The sequence below is a fragment of the Zalophus californianus genome, chromosome 10 (genome assembly GCF_009762305.2).
Source record: "Zalophus californianus isolate mZalCal1 chromosome 10, mZalCal1.pri.v2, whole genome shotgun sequence".
NCBI lineage: Eukaryota > Metazoa > Chordata > Mammalia > Carnivora > Otariidae > Zalophus > Zalophus californianus.
Window position 1 is genome coordinate 81545393 of NC_045604.1, and position 16699 is coordinate 81562091.

The 16699-nt window shown below is 46.7% G+C and overlaps 1 protein-coding gene across 1 annotated transcript in view; it reads left to right on the forward strand.

Moving 5' to 3' along the window:
• Positions 1 to 362: 362 nt before the first annotated feature.
• Positions 363 to 16699, forward strand: part of BMERB1 (bMERB domain containing 1) — a 121407-nt gene continuing 105070 nt past the window's right edge. Inside the window, exon 1 of the mRNA XM_027614207.2 lies at positions 363 to 642. Within this exon, the coding sequence (XP_027470008.1) occupies positions 537 to 642 (106 nt within the window). The 5' untranslated portion in view covers positions 363 to 536. The remainder of the gene's footprint in view (positions 643 to 16699) is intronic.

The window sequence follows — 16699 nt, forward strand, 5'->3', positions numbered from 1 at the left end:
GAGATTCTCACAAAAATGCACTCGACCCAGCCCAGAACCCACAGATTCAAGTCCACACTCAGGCTTCTGCACACTCGCCACCAAAGATGGATCCACCGCCCACAGCTAGAGATGCGCTCACCAATCCCACTCAAAACCTAGCAGCCCTGACAGATCACAAGCAGCATAGCGTGCCCTGGCAAAGCATCACCACCGGCTCCAGCATGAGCAGGGGCCTTGTTTTTTTACTTCCTTTGGTTTGGTTCTATTTTAGTTGTTGTTTGTCTGTTGCGCTTCTTAGAGTTATCATCTGCCCCTCTTTCTCTCTACCCAACCCCCAAGCCCCCCCTCCCGCCTCCATTGCGCATGCGCCCTGCATCCCTCCCCCTGCAGGGTACCAGTCGGCGCTCCCCGGCCCTGGCGGCGGAAGAGATGGAGCAGCGTCACGAGCGCCCGGCCCCTTAAAACGCTGCTGGCTGGAGCCGCCTCCCTCCCTGCAACCCGCGGCGGGGATGGAGTAAAGGGGGGACCCGTCGACCTGCCCGCGGGGATCAGCGATGGAGTTAAAGCAATCTTTGTCCACCCATCTGGAAACCGAGAAGCCTCTGAGGCGCTATGGGGCGGTGGAGGAGACGGCGTGGACAGCAGAGGGACTGGGGAGAAGTGAGTACTCGGCTGGAAGGGGGGCACAGTTGGGGATCCGTGCGCTGGAGCCGGTGGTCGTGGGAGCTCAGGGGATCGCGGGGAGCGCACCAAGGGGAGCGCCCCCGCAGCGGGGCTTTCACCGAGGGGCGGATGCGCAGCGCTGCGCAGCGCTGCGCTGCGCAGCGACGCGCTCTCCCGCGAACCTTTTGTTAAGGGGGACCCTCCAGGCTGGGCTTCACCGGGAGGCTCAGGAAATCGCGAGGCAGCAAACCGGGAACCTGGGGGTGAACTGGGTAGTCCCGGATCCGTAAGCTCGCAGCTGGTCTTGGAAAGTAAGGTCTTTCCCGCAGCCGAGCGAGGAGAGTCGGTTCTCCGCCCGGGATGCGCTAGGACGCTGGAGCGGTTGGACCATCCTGGAAAGCGCCCACATCCCTGGAGAGGGGGGAGTGTCCGCTGGTTTCTGCCGTGTTTCTCCCCCGGGCACGAGGTTCAGGGCACACCTGAAATTCCCAGCGTTTCTTCCCCCGCCTTCTCCTGGGTCTCGGGTGGGAGGGAAAGGGTTAGGGGAAGGTTAACCCTGTGCACACCCTTCTCCTTTCTCCCTTGACTCATTCAGTCTTTGGTTTGGGTATAATCCTAGAAGGCACTTCTGAAACGCGCTGACTTTATTTGCTGAGTCTCTCTACGGTATTTAGGTGTCAGCAGTGTTTACAGATAAACGAAGGATTTTTGTTTTTCATGAATAGGACGCCGCGGTTAAAACTCCTGCTTTCAAATAGAGAGGCAGCCGCAAGGGCCCCAGGGGCACCAGCGGCACCAGCCCTCCCTGCAAAGCCAGGGCTCTTTGTGGTGCCCCTGCCTTTGCCTTGCACACCCTAGCACGGTGCCTCCTGCTGGGCTGGGAAGGGCCTCTTACCTTTCTCAAGGACCCTCAGCTTCCTGCCTTGGCTCTGGGTAACCATGCTCAGCACCAATAGCAGAGCTATGTTGGACCAAAGTACTGTGAATGTGTGTATGTGTGTTTTTTTTGTTTTGTTTTGTTTTGTCTTGACCTGGTAGAAAATTGTGTGTGTGTGCGTGCGTGTTTGTGTGCTCTTTCTCCACACCTGTTATGACAAATTCAGAAAATCTTCCTAGAATGGCTCAACTGTATTCTGGTTCTCAAGGGTTCAAGTTGAAATCACAATCAAATGTCTTAGTTCTGCACCTGGCACCCATGGTGCTCCCAACCGCTTTCCTTTTCTTTCTCCTTTTAAAATCTGGGTCCTTCCTCCTGGTTCCTCCTTTGAAAACCCTTTTTGGCTTTGGTACTTTGGCATGACACCCAGGCTGAGGGGCTCTGCTTCCTACAAGCTCAGAAAAATCCCCACAATGGCTGCCCTGTATTGATAGATGGCCATGCACCAGGTCCTGTGCTAAGAACTTTAAGTGCATCATCTCATTCAGTCCCCACAGCTACCTACCGGGGTGAATCCTACGACTGCCCTTCCACGGTTAGAAAAACCTGGGCTTGCTAGGTGCCGTGACAATGAAGCTTCAGAGTCAGGATTTGAACCCAGAGCCCCTCTCTGCTTTTAACATGAAGGTTTATTGCTTTTGCAGTTTCAGGAAGCTCTCTCAATCTGTTGAGAGTCCCAGAACACACACAAATACGTGGCCACCCTGTTGGTCTCTTGAGCCCCCAGTGGCCTTGAAAGAATGCTGGGTCTTTGCAGAGTAGAAGCCGTGTTCAAATATGCTCTGGGTTTGAATGCTGGCTCTGCCCCTCGCTGGCTATGGGACTGACTTGAGGCATGTTTTGAAGCCTTACTCTGCCTCTGTTCTCTGAAATGGAGACGATAATAGGACCTACCTTATGGCTCCATTGCAAAAACTCAGTAAGAAGATATATGTCAAGCTCAAGGTAAGTGCTCAGTACGTGTCGGCTGCTTCGATTATTTTATTACCACATCTGTAGAAGCAACAGATTCCATCCTTCCATCCTTCACAAGGCTTTGCATAAAACAACACTTTGGACTCAAACTGCCGTGTTGGTCAGTTCCCTAATAATTCTCTTACAGCTTTTTATTTTGCTAGGACAGTTTTCAAATGTACAGGAAAATCACACCAAACACCTAATTTATAGCATTTTAGCTCCTGAAATTTTTTTCCTTCTGAGTCTTAGGCTGCAAACTGTTAAAAGCCTGGTAGAAAGGCTTTCTCATCTTCTCTGTTCCAAACCATCAAAGACTCTGACTTTTGCTTCCTGTTCACATACAAGACCACAGTTTCTGATCTTCTTTTGCAATGGATCGCCAAATCTGTTTTTTCCCCATTCAAACTTGAAATAGTCTTTTTTTTAAAGTTTTTTTTAAAGATTTTATTTATTTATTCACGAGAGAGAGAGAGAGAGAGAGAGAGAAGCAGAGGGAGAAGCAGGCTCCCAAGGAGCAGGGAGCCCGACGCGGGACTCGATCCCAGGACTCTGGGATCATGACCTGAGCCGAAGGCAGACGCTTAACCATCTGAGCCACCCAGGCGCCCCCAAACTTGAAATATTCTTAAGGCACTGATCCAGAGTCCCCCTTTTGAATCATAAATCTAGGATTGTTACCTTTAGAAAGCCTTTTATCTCTGGACTCATGTCAGCAACCTGACCTTTTTTTAAGTCTTTTTTTTTTAAGATTTATTTATTTATTTGAGAGAGAGAGAGAGAGCATGAGCTGGAGGGGCAGAGGGAGAGGGAGAGAGAATCTCATGCAGACTCCACGCCTAGTGCGGAACCTGACACAGGGCTCAATTCCACAACCCCAAGGTCTTGACCTGAGCTGAAACCAAGAGTCAGACACCTAACCGACTGTGCCACCCAGGTGCCCCCTGACCTTTTTTGATCCAAGTGGCTTTTTTTGAACTCCCTCTCAACTTCCCTGGGATCTATGGGTTCATACCATAACATGTTGGACCTCCATTTATTTATTAATGAAGTGTGAAAATTAGTACTATTGATTCTATGGAATAACAACTGCCTAGCCAATGAAAGTTGTAATGCATGAAATGCTGGAGGCAAATAAAAAGAGGCCCATTAAAAAGAAACCATGCTTGGAGCTCCTGGATGGCTCCGTTGGTTGACCATGAGACTCTTGATCTCAGGGTCAGGGGTTCGAGTGCCACACGGGGCATAGAGATTACTTTAGAAATAAATAAAAATTAAAAAAAAAGACATGCTTTAACTTCTACCTACATTTAAATATTTTATGTTAAACACTGAGTGTTACTTAAAAACAATTTTTTAAAAGATTTTATTTATTTATTTGACAGAGAAAGAGAAAGCACACAAGCAGGGTGAGAGGCAGAGGGAGAGGGAGAAGCAGGCTCCCCAACGCGGGGCTCGATCCCAGGACCCTGAGATCATGATCTGAACCGAAGGCAGATGCTTAACCAACTGAGCCACCCAGACACCCCTTACAAAGAATTTAAAAGGCAGGGGGCGGGGAAGGGGCACCTGGGCCGCTCAGTCGTTAAGCATCTGCCTTCGGCTCAGGTCATGATCCCAGGGTCCTGGGATCGAGCCCCGCATCGGGCTCCCTGCTCCGCGGGAAGCCTGCTTCTCCCTCTCCCACTCCCCCTGCTTGTGTTCCCTCTCTCGCTGTGTCTCTCTCTGTCAAATGAATAAATAAAATCTTACAAAAAAAAAAGGTGGGGGGAAGATTGTAGAACTGGTCATTGTCGGTATAAGTTGTATTATCTTCAATTTTAACTATAGTTTTTGGATGGAAGATATGTATAGTACAGCAGCAAAGAATGGGGGTTTTGAAATCAGATTAAATGGGTCCAAACCAGCTTTAACACTTTGTTGCTTTGTCACCCTGGGAAATTGTGTGTGTGTGTGTGTGTGTGTGTGTGTGTTTTAAGATTTCATTTATTTATTTATTTAACAGAGATAAGAGAGTGTAAGTAGGCAGAGCGGCAGACAGAGGGAGAGGGAGAAGCAGGCTCTCCGCTGAGCAGGGAGCCCGATGCGGGGCTCGATCCCAGGACCCTGGGATCATGACCTGAGCCGAAGGCAGCTGCTTAACCGACTGAGCCACCCAGGCGCCCCATAATTTTTTTAAAGATTTTATTTATTTGTCAGAGAGAGTGAGAGCATAAGCAGGGGGGGAGCTGCAGGCAGAGGGAGATGCAAGCACGCTCTGCTGAGCAAGAAGACTGATGCAGGACTCGATCCCAGGACCCTGGGATCATGACCTGAGCCGAAGGCAGATGATTAACCAACTGAGCCACCCAGGCGTTCCCCACCCTGGGAAATTGTTGAACCTCTCTGTGTGTCAGTTACCTCAACTGTAAAATGGGGATATGTTGGTTTGAGACTTTGGGAGCTTCGCCAGGGTGAAATTCAAAACCGGCCCCCCATACACAGAGAGGAAGGAAGGAGAGACAAAGAAAGAGGTCGCTCCAGATGGCAGGTGTAATAAGCAAGGAAATTTATAGGTGGTTGCAAGACCAGTAGAACTCCATACCTGCCCGCCAGAATCTTAAAAAAGTTTTTATGGAGGTCTGAACAGGGTTCAGTTATGTATACTTCCAGATGGTCTCCGTAACAACTTACTCTTTCAAGGCTGTGCCCTTGGAACTGCTCTCACTGTGAAAATGCTTGTACATTTCAAAGACGGGGAGGGGGCGAGGAGTCTCCAGTTGCCGGTGTGGGGGGCAGCTCTTGGGTCAAGGGTGGTCATGTCTTCTCCATAACCTCCTCCAGCAGGATAATAATCATAATGACCACTTCAGGTGGGAGGATTAAATGAGACAATGTATAGAATGCATTTAGCACAGAGCCTGGCACATTGTAAGTGCTCAATCAGTGCTGAATAGTTGTCATAATAGGACATAAGCGGTTGGCTCCGACAGCATGGGAGAAGGTTATTCCAAGCTCACCAGTTGGTTCTTGCTTGTGTCCATTGCTTTGTAAATTGCAGATAATGACTGTGTATACACCATGGTTCCTCCTCATGGGAATGTATGGAGGAATGGCTTTTGAATCCTTGTAAAGCACCTGATATTTTCTCCTTTGAGAAGGATTCCAAGCAATTGCTTCCATCCACCTTAGACATCATTTTCCCACTAGCAGTGAGTTAGTTTTCCTTTTCTTTTCTTTTTACTCAGTTGGAAAATGGATAGTGACATTTCAGTGTGGTTAGATGTATGAAAATATTGCTTTCAACCAACTGTAATTAATTGAGAGAGACATAAAGACAAGGTGACTTTTGAAAAAAGCATGGAGCTTTTTAAAAGCACAGTTGTCTGTGGTCGTAGCCATTTCATGATAGGTTTGCATGTCCCCTAAAGGATGATCAAGATTTTGGAGAGGACAAATGCAGGGTGTGTGTGTGGTCGGGGTGGGGAGGGGGTGGGGGTGGGGACGGGGGGGGGGGCAGGGACACAGCGGGGAGGAAATGTTCCTAGAGGTAAAAGTATTGGCAAAAGCACAGAGGTAGAAATAAATGTGCTGAGAGTGGGGGATCGGAATAAAGCAGAAAGCTCAATCACCAGGAACACCAGACGATTATTTAGAAGTCCAAGGGTGTGTGCTGACTAGCAAACAGATGGGTCCACTGGCCAATGTTTCAGGTGTAAACAGTGGGGAGGCGTAAATAATATGGATTGCCGGTGATCCACATGATCGATTTTTGGCAAAGGTTTTGTGTTCCTCTGTCTGATTATGCTAATTTCATTATCTCAGTTTTATTTTGTTCTGTCATGATTTCTTTTTTTGAATGTACAGACTAGTATGTGCACTTTATCAGAAAAATTGAAATTCATCTGAAATGTAAAAATAAAAAGCGAAAAAATGACTGTAATCTGCTTCCCCCTGCCCCTCCCCCGTGCATTCATTCAGTAAATAGGTACTGAGTGCTCTGTGAGCTCCAGGAAGGGTTCTAGGGGCTGTGGATACAGTGTTGAGCAAGGCGCACAGGGTTCCTGCCCATGGGGAGCTTCTGTTCAGGGAAGTGAAGGTGTCAGATAATATACAGGCAAACAAGTAATGTAGCTCAAATGGTTAAGTGTTACATGGAAATTAACAGGGGAGGGATATTTCCCATCTGGTGGTGAGGAAATGCTTCTCTAAGAAGGTGACATTTTGCCAGTAAATGTCGGAGATCAAAAATTCAAAGGTCCTTGCTGTGTTAGAGGAAGAGACAGAAGGCCAGGGTGGCTGGCACCCAGAGAGTCAGGGAAGAGAATGGAAATGAATCACAGGGGAGTCAGACTGGGTAGGAACTTGTAGGTTGTGGTTCCAAAAAAAAAGTACAGATTTTATTCCTTTTGCAGAGGAAGCTACTGCTGAGTGTTAAGCAGGAGACTAACATAAGCTGGGTTTTGTTCTTAAAAGTTCACATAGGCTCCTGGATGGAGAATAAGATCACAGGGAGTAAATGAGGATCAATGTAATTATCTTTTGCTGTGGTCCTGGTTCTTAATCAATCCTGTTGATAAGTGGTAGGAATTTCTTTTTTTTTTTTTAAATCTTTTATTTTTTATTTGACAGAGAGAGAGAGTACAGGAAGGGGGACAGGCAGAGGGAGAGGGAGAAGCAGGCTCCCCGCTCAGCAGGGAGCCCGAAGTGGGGCTCCATCCCAGGACCCCAGGATCACGACCCGAGCAGAAGGCAGACGTTTAACTGGCTGAGCCACCCAGGTGCCCCTGTTGTTTCATTTTTGCAAGCATTTCCTTCTTATGTGTTAACTGAAGGAAAAACTATTTGTGCTTCTTCTTGGTCTCTGATTAGTTATTAAACACTTATTAATAATAATAGTAGTTAATGAGTTCTAGCTGTGAACTTCAGCTTCTTAAATTCTCATAGCAACCCTATTAAGTCAGTTGCATTCTTATTCCCCTTTTACAGATGGGGATAGCTTCGGGAGGTTGAGAAACTGCTGAAGGTCCCCAAAGCTGGTATGTGGCAGAGCTCGAGCCCCATTCTAGACCTCTGCGACTGTCACCTGGGTCTCTTTGCCTAGCGTAGATGCTGCGGAGATTAGAGATGAGATAAGACACAGCCCCCTATCCTTAGGAAGCTTCCAGATTTGGGGAGCGTGGAGACACAGAAGTAAAGAACAGCATAATTTGTAATACCAGGAACAAGAAACAAAGGCTAAATGAAGGGACAGTGGGGAAATGAGAGGAAGGAAAGCTCTGTTCTTCCTGGGGGACCCCAGCGCGACAGCAAGGAGGGTGTTTGCACTGGGCCTGAAGGCTAAGCAGGGTTTCGAGAGGTTACTGGTGAAGAGAACGGCATTTCGGTGAGCTGCCCAGCCCCACGCAAGGTGGTGGGGATCCCTAAGGCCAGGGTCCATGCACTAGGGTTTTTTTGTTTCTGTTTTTTGTTTTTTTCTGTTTCTTTCTTGTTGGCTCTCAAGTCCTGGGACTCAGGGTCTGTCTGGTTCATGGATGTGAATTATCTGTTATCTGGATGAGCCTGTGGGTTAGAGACCAGCACAGGCGGATGCTGATAGTATAGCCGCTCAGACCAGCACTCACAAAGCTCCCCCAAGGATGCTGCCCATGCGGTTCATTCATCCCTTCACTATTCACTTACTCAGCAGGCTTGAGCCCCTACTGGGTGTTAGCTTCAGAGGCACAGAGAGGAAAAAGACCCACCCTTAAGGAGTTCTCAGGTTGTCTGTGTTCCAGGCCTCCCTCTGCTGCCTCCTTGCCTCGTGATCTTGGGCCAGTTGCCTACTTTCCCTAGATCTCAATTTCCTCCTCTCAGAAGTGGAAATGTACTAAATACCACTGGACTATACACTTCGAAATGGCTAAGATGGCATATTTTATGTTATGTGTATTTTGAGGGATGGTTCTGGGGTCTGGGAGAGAAAGTGGTTCTTGACGTAGCCTGAAAAGATGGACAGTATTTCATTACTGATTGCGAGGAACAGCATTCCAGGCAGAGGGAACAGCATGTGTGAATACATAGACATGAAGCAGCATATGTGGCCAGGGAACTGTAAATGTATGAGTAATGCTTGCTACGCTCTATATGCATGAGGGAGACGAGACCAGAGCAGGAGGTGAGTGCACTTTGAAGCCCAGGGTGCTGGACATAGAAGGCTCAGCTCCCCATTGAGACAGAACTTTCCTGCAGGGTCCAAGGGGGGGGGCGCCTAAGGACCAGACTCTTAGAATAAGTTTGTTTGAATGAATCGGAGTCAGACTTAATAATTTTTTTTTTTAAATGCCTCAACACATAGGGATGGTTAAAGGAGAAAAAAAACAATTATTCTAAGGGCAATAGAAGGGAATGATTATAAAAACTAACCTGCACAAGAACTTCCTACGTGCCTGCTCCGTAGATGTGTTTATATATATATCCTCTAATTCACTCCTTATAAAACACCCTATGATGTGAGTACGTGGAGATATTTATTGCATTTTACAGATGAAGAAATTGGGACTCAGGGAGGTTAAGCAACTTGCCTAAGGTCACTCTGCCCATAGAGGGCAGAGCTGGAACTTGAACCCAAGCCTGGGTGACTTAGTCCTGCTGCCTTCTTGATCTCCTGGGAGTGGCTGGGCTGCCATTCATTCAGACGGGTAAGGTCAGTGTTTCTAGTACATCTTCATGACTCTTAGTACTAATTCTGAAAGACTTCTTGGGCAACAGAGGGGCCGATTAGTGTCGTGTTTGAGAGTGGATGCTGTGCCTACGTTTGAATCCTAGGCCTTTATCCCTCATAAGCTGTATGACCCTGGGCTGCTTACTTCACCTCTCTGAAGTTTCTTTCATCTTCTCCTCTATAAAATGGAGCTAATCACAGCACCTGCCTCATATGGTAACGAAGAAGATCCAAAGAGAAAATATGTGAAAGCCTTTGGCACGGAGCCTGGTGCCCTCGGTAAATGGGGGAGACAGTGTTGATAGAGGAGGACACAAAGTAGGCCTTAACTGGGTATATTTAGACAACTGGAGAGAAAGAGAGAATGAGGGACGTCAAAGTGGATGGACAGCCTCAGAAAAGAATGCAGGTGACAAAGCGGATGGCGGTGGCTGGAGGCATGCGTGAACTTGGCTGCCTCGGGAGGAGGCCTGAGGTGGGAGGTGGGTTGAACAGGGTCGCTATACTCAGCCAGAGTAAACATGCCAGGTGCCTGGAGCCCAACAGGGGACAGAGGTAAAGAAAGTAGCATTTAGGGGGAAAAAAAAAAAAGTAGCATTTAGGAACACTAGTCTGGCGGTGGATGCACCCTGGATGGAAGGGCAGGGAAACTGGAAGGTTCTGGAATCATCTGGTCATGAGCTCACCTAGGCTGGGGTCTAAAGCAGTGGCAGTGGGCGGGGAGGAAGGGGTGAATCAAATATCCTGAAGGGAGAAGACATTAATAGTTGATTACAGGTAGGAAAAAAGGAGGGTCTTCTAAGAGCCGCAATGCGGAAGGCAGGGAATAACAGTACGGTTAGCCTGGGGTCTTGGGAATTGAATACATTGGCACCAGTGGCTGCCCACTCTCACTTTCAGTAGGGCTTAGAGAGGTGCAGGGATTATGTGTAAGGGGAGAATAATGACCCCTTACATTCGTATAGCACTTTCTAATTTATATTTTTCCTGTGTTTTCTCATTTACTCTTCACAAGAAAGGGTAAAGAGCTGGAATCATCATGTCCCTTGGGATGTGGGTAAACAGGTTAAGGACTCACCCCAGGGAAGGGGTACAGCCAGTAAGGACTGAGCAAGGATCAGTCAGTCTAGGTGGTTTGCCCTAGACCAGGGTTTCCAGAGGCATTTTTATTTGAATAACACACGAACAACTGCATTATAAATGGTATGTCTTGGGCCGCCTGGGTGGCTCAGTTGGTTAAGCACTTGATTTTGGCTCAGGTCATGATCTCAGGGTTGTGAGATGGAGCCCTACATCGGGCTCCTCGCTGAGCATGGAGCCTGCTTGAGATTTTCTCTCTCTCTTTCCCCCTCTACCCAGCCCTCCCCCCGCTATCCTGCCTCTCTCTCAAAAAAAAAAAAAAAAAAAACCACAAAAAAAAACAACAACCAAAACAACAAAAAACCCAAAAAGCAAAGAAACCCAAATGATAATAAGTATGTCTAGATTCCATAACATCCAAATTGGAAAATGACCACAATTCTGTGCATTTGAAATCCCCAAACAGGTAAGTCATTCATTCCCTCATCCATTCAATAGCATACGTATTGCTGGCCTCTTATATGCCAATTATTGTGCTAAGCTCTTGAGAATACAGTAGCATTTTGAATAAGATGTTTATACAGTCCGTGCCTTCAAAGTGATTTAAGGTCTACTAGTAAAAATAGAACTACCATATGATCCAGCAATCCCACTTCTGGGTATATATTTGAAGGAAATGAAAACAAGATACTGAAGAGATATCAGCACTCCCATGTTCATTGCAGCATATTCCTAACAGCCAAGATATGGAAACAACCTAAATGTCCACCAACGGATGAATGGATAAAGAAAATATGGTGTATATCTCCAGTGCAATATTATTCAGCCAGGACAAAGAAGGACATCCTGCCATTTTCCATTTGTGACAATGGATGGTCCTTGAGGGCATTATGCTAAGTAAAATAAATCAGACAGCGAAAGTCAGATACTGCATGATGTCACTTATATGTGAAATCTAAAAAAAGAAAAAAAGAAAAATTCAAGCTCATTGAAATGTAGTAGAGAAGTGGTTGCCATGGGCTGGTGGATGAGGGAAAGAGAGAGAGAGGTTGGTAAAGAGGGTGCAAACTATCAGTTATAAGATGGATAAGGTCTGAGGATCTACTGTAAAACCTGGTGACTACAGTTGATAACACTGTATCATATAGTTGAAATTTCTAAGAGAGTGGAACTTAAATGTTCTCTCCCACCCACACACACAAGAGCAGTAGGTAAGGTGATGGCTGTGTGAATCACTAGATGATAGGAGTTGTTTCACAGTGTATCCTGGTAACAAATTACCGCAATGTCCACTTTAAAGATCTTACAATATCGTCGGGCAATTATACCTCAACTAAGCTGAGAAAAGGGGGTCTACAGGGAGCAGTCCCTGTTTCCAGTGCTGCTGAACCAAAGGACCAAGAGATGAGGGTGTCCCTCTTTGTCCTTTGGAAACAGGATTCAGGTGAGTTTGCTGACCCAATGCGCTCTTAGTGAAATGTCCAGAGATGAATTCAGTTGTTTTGCTATACACGTATTTCTGAAGGCCCTTGAGATGATGAGTCCTAATAGGGTCAAACCACATTTTATGGGCAAATCCAAGTGCAGCGATGTGCTCCCGTCTTCTTGTGAGAAAACAATGATTGCAGAAACCCGGGGTGTCATATTCGCTGCTCCGTGCTGAATGCCTGGCATCTATCACATTGGCCAGCACTTAGAAGCCTCTCATTCAATTAAGAGTTGCTGAATTAGGTGGCTGTTAATCCACAAAGACTGAGGTGCAGAGGATTTAATCGTCTTTTGCAAACCTTTGAAATCATCACACCAAAGAATAAAGTTAGCTGGAGTCTTGGTCTGAACCCCTTGCCCCATCTCCTGCTTTAGACGGTTTGTTCGTGATGCTGCAGTTAGACGAGCATTCTTGCTTTCCTGCTTCCAGGGAAAGAGGCGAGATTTTCAGATCAGGTGCAAAATAACAGGCACTGCTTACTGCCAACTGGCAGTGGCAGTGTCCTAACAATGTCATGATGGGCGTAGGCTTGGCGAAGTGCTTTACATATGAGTCATATCTCCTTGACAATTAGACGTCCACAGAAGCGGTTCAGAGTCACATCTTTTTGGAACAACAGAAAACAAAACCCAGCATGGCCACATTAAATATACTGGGCCATTAAAAGCCCTTTTAATTTCATGCAGAGAACAGAGTCATCTTAGATGCTGCTGGTGGAACTGTCTGGCATGTTCCAGGCTTTATGGAAAGCAACCGGATAACATCTATTAAAATTTAAAAGGCTCATATGCTTTGACCTCGCAGTCCCGACTCCTGGGACTCTATCCAACAGAAAAACACCAGCATACAAAAACATATGTGCAAAAAATTAAAAAAAAAAACTGGACACAAAATGAAGGCCCATCAGTAGGATAGTTGAATAAATTATTTTCATCCACTGTGTAATGTTCTGAAGCCAATAAAAAGAAAAAAGAGCAATAATAGTTGTCTTAGAAGTATGATTGAGGGAGGAATAGGAGATCCAGGAAAATGTCACATTCGGTGTCTGTCTCTCTCTATAGCACATATAATATATAGCATCCATGTGCGTGTCCATGCCTGTGTGCCATCTTATTAGTAGGAGAAAAACACGGAAGGATGTATAGTAAGTTGCTGCCCCAGGATACCTGGGGAAAGGGACTGGAGACAAGGCTAATGGGAGGGAAGAAAGAGGAGGTGGCGGGGCGCCAGGGTGGCTCAGTCCTTAAGTGTCTGCCTCCGGCTCAGGTCATGATCCCAGGGTCCTGTTATCAAGCCCCACATCGGGCTCCCTGCTCAGTGGGAAGCCTGCTTCTCCATCTCCCACTCCCCCTGCTTGTGTTCCCTCTCTTGCTGTATCTCTCTGTCAAATAAATAAATAAAATCTTAAAAAAAAAAATAAGGGGCGCCTGGGTGGCTCAGTCGTCGTTGACGTCTGCCGGCTCAGGTCATGATCCCAGGGTCCTGGGATCAAGCCCCTCATCGGGCTCATTGCTCGGCGGGAAGCCTGCTTCTCCCTCTCCCACTCCCCCTGCCTGTGTTCCCTCTCTCGCTGTGTCTCTGTCTGTCAAACAAATAAAATCTTTAAAAAAAAAAACAAAAACAAAAAACAGGAGGTGGGAGCCGTCAGCCAAGGAAAAAAGAAAATTAAAAAACTACTTCCCTGGGGAAAAAAAATCCCCTGATAATATTATCACACTTACATATTTGTGTTAGGTTACACATTTGTGGGATGGGGAAGAGGCATCCTAACTTCAGAAAGGTTAAAATGTGCTGGGAATGGTGGGTCTCAGAATCGAGGAGAGAGAATTTCATCTGATTTAATCCTCGCCGCAATCCTATAAAGATAAAGCAGTGTGTGTGTGTGTGTGTGTGTGTGTGTGTGTGTGTGTGTGTGTGTGTGTGTGTGTGTGTGTGTACACATGAATATATATCCAGGAGCAGAGAGATGGAAATCTTGCCCCATTAGTGAATAGAGAAGGGTTTTGAATCTCTAGACTTTCTGGTTAAGAAGTTCATACCTTTTCCTCTACAATTATTTGTAAACAACCAAGTCTATTAAATTCCATTGGGATTTTATATATATATATATATATATATATATATATATATTTTAAGGAAAGGCATCTGCAAGAGTTTGTAGAGCTCTATTTTAAGAATCTGGGCCATCACTGGGTGGACCATGTTCCTTTAGATCTTCTCTCTTTGCACTTAGAGTTTCCCCTGGTGGTTCCCAGGGCTGAGAAATGAAACCACTCACTCCCCATAATCCTGGTCTCAGGCAAATTCGGGAAATAGGCAATAATCAGCAGAGGAAAAGACCTAACCAGGCTTTCCTCAACTCCTGTGTTGCCTCCTGTGTTTGCTCAGGATGCTATAACAAAAGGCCATAAGCTGGGTGGCTTATAAAAAACAGAAATTTATTGCTCACAGTTCCAGAAGCTATAGGTCCAAGATCAAGGCACCTGCGGATTCTGTGCCTGTTGAGGACCTGCTTCACAGACTGTCCTGTAGCTGCATCCTCACATGGCAGAGGGTCAGGGGGTTCTCTGGGGTCTCCTTGATCAGGGCACTAATCCCATTCATAAGGGCTTCACCCTCAAGACCTAATCCCCTCCCAAAGCTCCCACCTCCAAATAGCATCACCTTGAGGGTTAGATTTTTATTTGTATTTTTTTTTAAGATTTTACTTATTTGAGAGAGAGAGAGAGCATGAGCAGGGGGAGAAGCAGAGGGAGAGAGAAGCAGGCTTCCCGCTGAGCAGGGAGCCTGATGCGGGGCTCGATCCGACGACCCTGGGATCATGACCTGAGCCGAAGGCAGACGCTTAACTGACTGAGCCACCCAGGTGCCCCGAGGGTTCGATTTTTAACATGATTTGGGGGAGGGAGGACATAAACATTCCATCTCTAGCATCCTCCTTAGTCCTGGAAGGAATTAAGATAGCTGAAAGCTGGAGATTTGTCCAGGCCCCACCCCAGGGGTGAAACGCTTTTAGCAGGTGGCTCTTAAAAGGTGGCCATCAGGGGTGCCTGGGTGGCTTAGTAGGTTAAGCGACTGCCTTCGGCTCAGGTCATGATCCCAGGGTCCTGGGATCGAGCCCCACATCAGGCTCCCTGCTCGGCGGGAAGCCTGCTTCTCCCTCTCCCACTCCCCCTGCTTGTGTTCCCTCTCTCGCTGTGTCTCTCTCTGTCAAATAAATACAATCTTAAAAAAAAAAAAAAGGTGGCCATCATTTTGACAAGGAACAAAAATGATTCCCATTTTGGTTTCATTTGGTTCTTCCACAGCCAGCACCCCAGGTGAGACCAGTTCACCCACTGTGTGTTTGCAGTGCCGTGTTCGTGCTGGAGACCTGCCGCCCACCGCTGCAGGATCTGTCCATCTTCATCTTGTTGAAACAGACCTAGGGAAGGCGTCCCCAGAGCACATCCTGCTGCTTAAATCTGGTGCAAACACCATCCGTAAGAGCGGCTCAGCCCCGGCCCAGGGGTGGCCCCAGGCTGGGTTCCAAGAGCGCTAAGAGGTCTGCTTTCCTAGGGATCAGTTTTGCCTTAGAGCAGGGTTTTGTTATTTCCCAAATGCTTAACCAGGCCTAGTTTAGCTTTATGTGTCTTTCTTATCTACTGAAAAAAAAAAAAAAATTTTTTTTTTTTTTTACCTGAGATAAAACTCACATAAAATTAACCCTTAACCATTTGAAGTGTACAAGTCAGCGGTATGGAGTACGTTCACCCGTCTTGTACAACCTCCACCTCTATCTACTTCCAAGAAACCCTGTACCCATTAAGCAGTTCCTCCCCATGCACCCCTTCCCCTGGTCCCTGGCAGCTCCTTTTTGTCTCTGGATTTCCCTATTCCGGATGTTTCGTATAAATGGAATTGTTCTGTATGTAACCTGGCTTCTTTCACTAAGTGTAGTGTTTTTTTAAGATTCTATTTATTTGAGAGAGCGAGCATGAGCAGGGGGAGTGGCAGGCAGAGGGAAAGAGAGAAGCAGACTCCCCACTGAGCAGGGAGCCTGACTCAGGGCTCGATCCCAGATCATCATGACCTGAGCCGAAGGCAGACGCTTAACCGACTGAGCCACCCAGGCGTCCCCTCATTATACTTAATTACCTCCTTATAGGCCCTACCTCCAAATACAGTCACGTGGGGGGTTAAGGCTTTAACACAGGAATCTGGGGGGGGCAGACAATTAAGTCTGTAACAATAGACTTATTATTTAGGATTGGACATCATATTTTAGCATCACGATGTCTAGGGCTGGAAGGAAATCTGTGGAGTCCCTTTGTCCAGGATTTCTCAACCTTGTCCTTACTGACACTGACATTTGGGGCTGGATCACGCTGTACTGTGGGGGCTGTCCCGTGCATTGTAGGATCGTCAGCAACATTCCTGGCCTCTGCCCACTAGATGCCAATAGTACCACCACCCCACACACTCCTGCCCCATTGTGACAACAAAAACTGTCTCCAGACGTTGCCAAATGTTCTCTAGAGGGGCGAACTTGTCCCTAGTTGAGAAGCGCTGATCTAATTCCTTTTTGATTCAGATATCCTAGTTTTGTGAGGCAGAAGAGTCCAAAGATTTTTCTACCCCATCTCTGCACCTTGGTCCCTAGGTTTCTGGCCTCTTTTTCTCCACATGCCTCACGGTTTTCTGTTCACACACACAGAAAGCACTGTCGATAAAAACTGTATTGGATGTGCTCAGGAGTAAGCCAAGAGAAACCTGATTATGAGCTCCCTGAAGCATAAAGAAATCTCCCCATGCAAAATGGATTCGATTTTCCTCAAGGCATTCCTGCCTGAGAAGATTTCTATTTACTACAAATTGAAGTGAAGAAGAAATTGTCACTTACACTTAGAACAAAGAAAATGTTTCAGGTAAG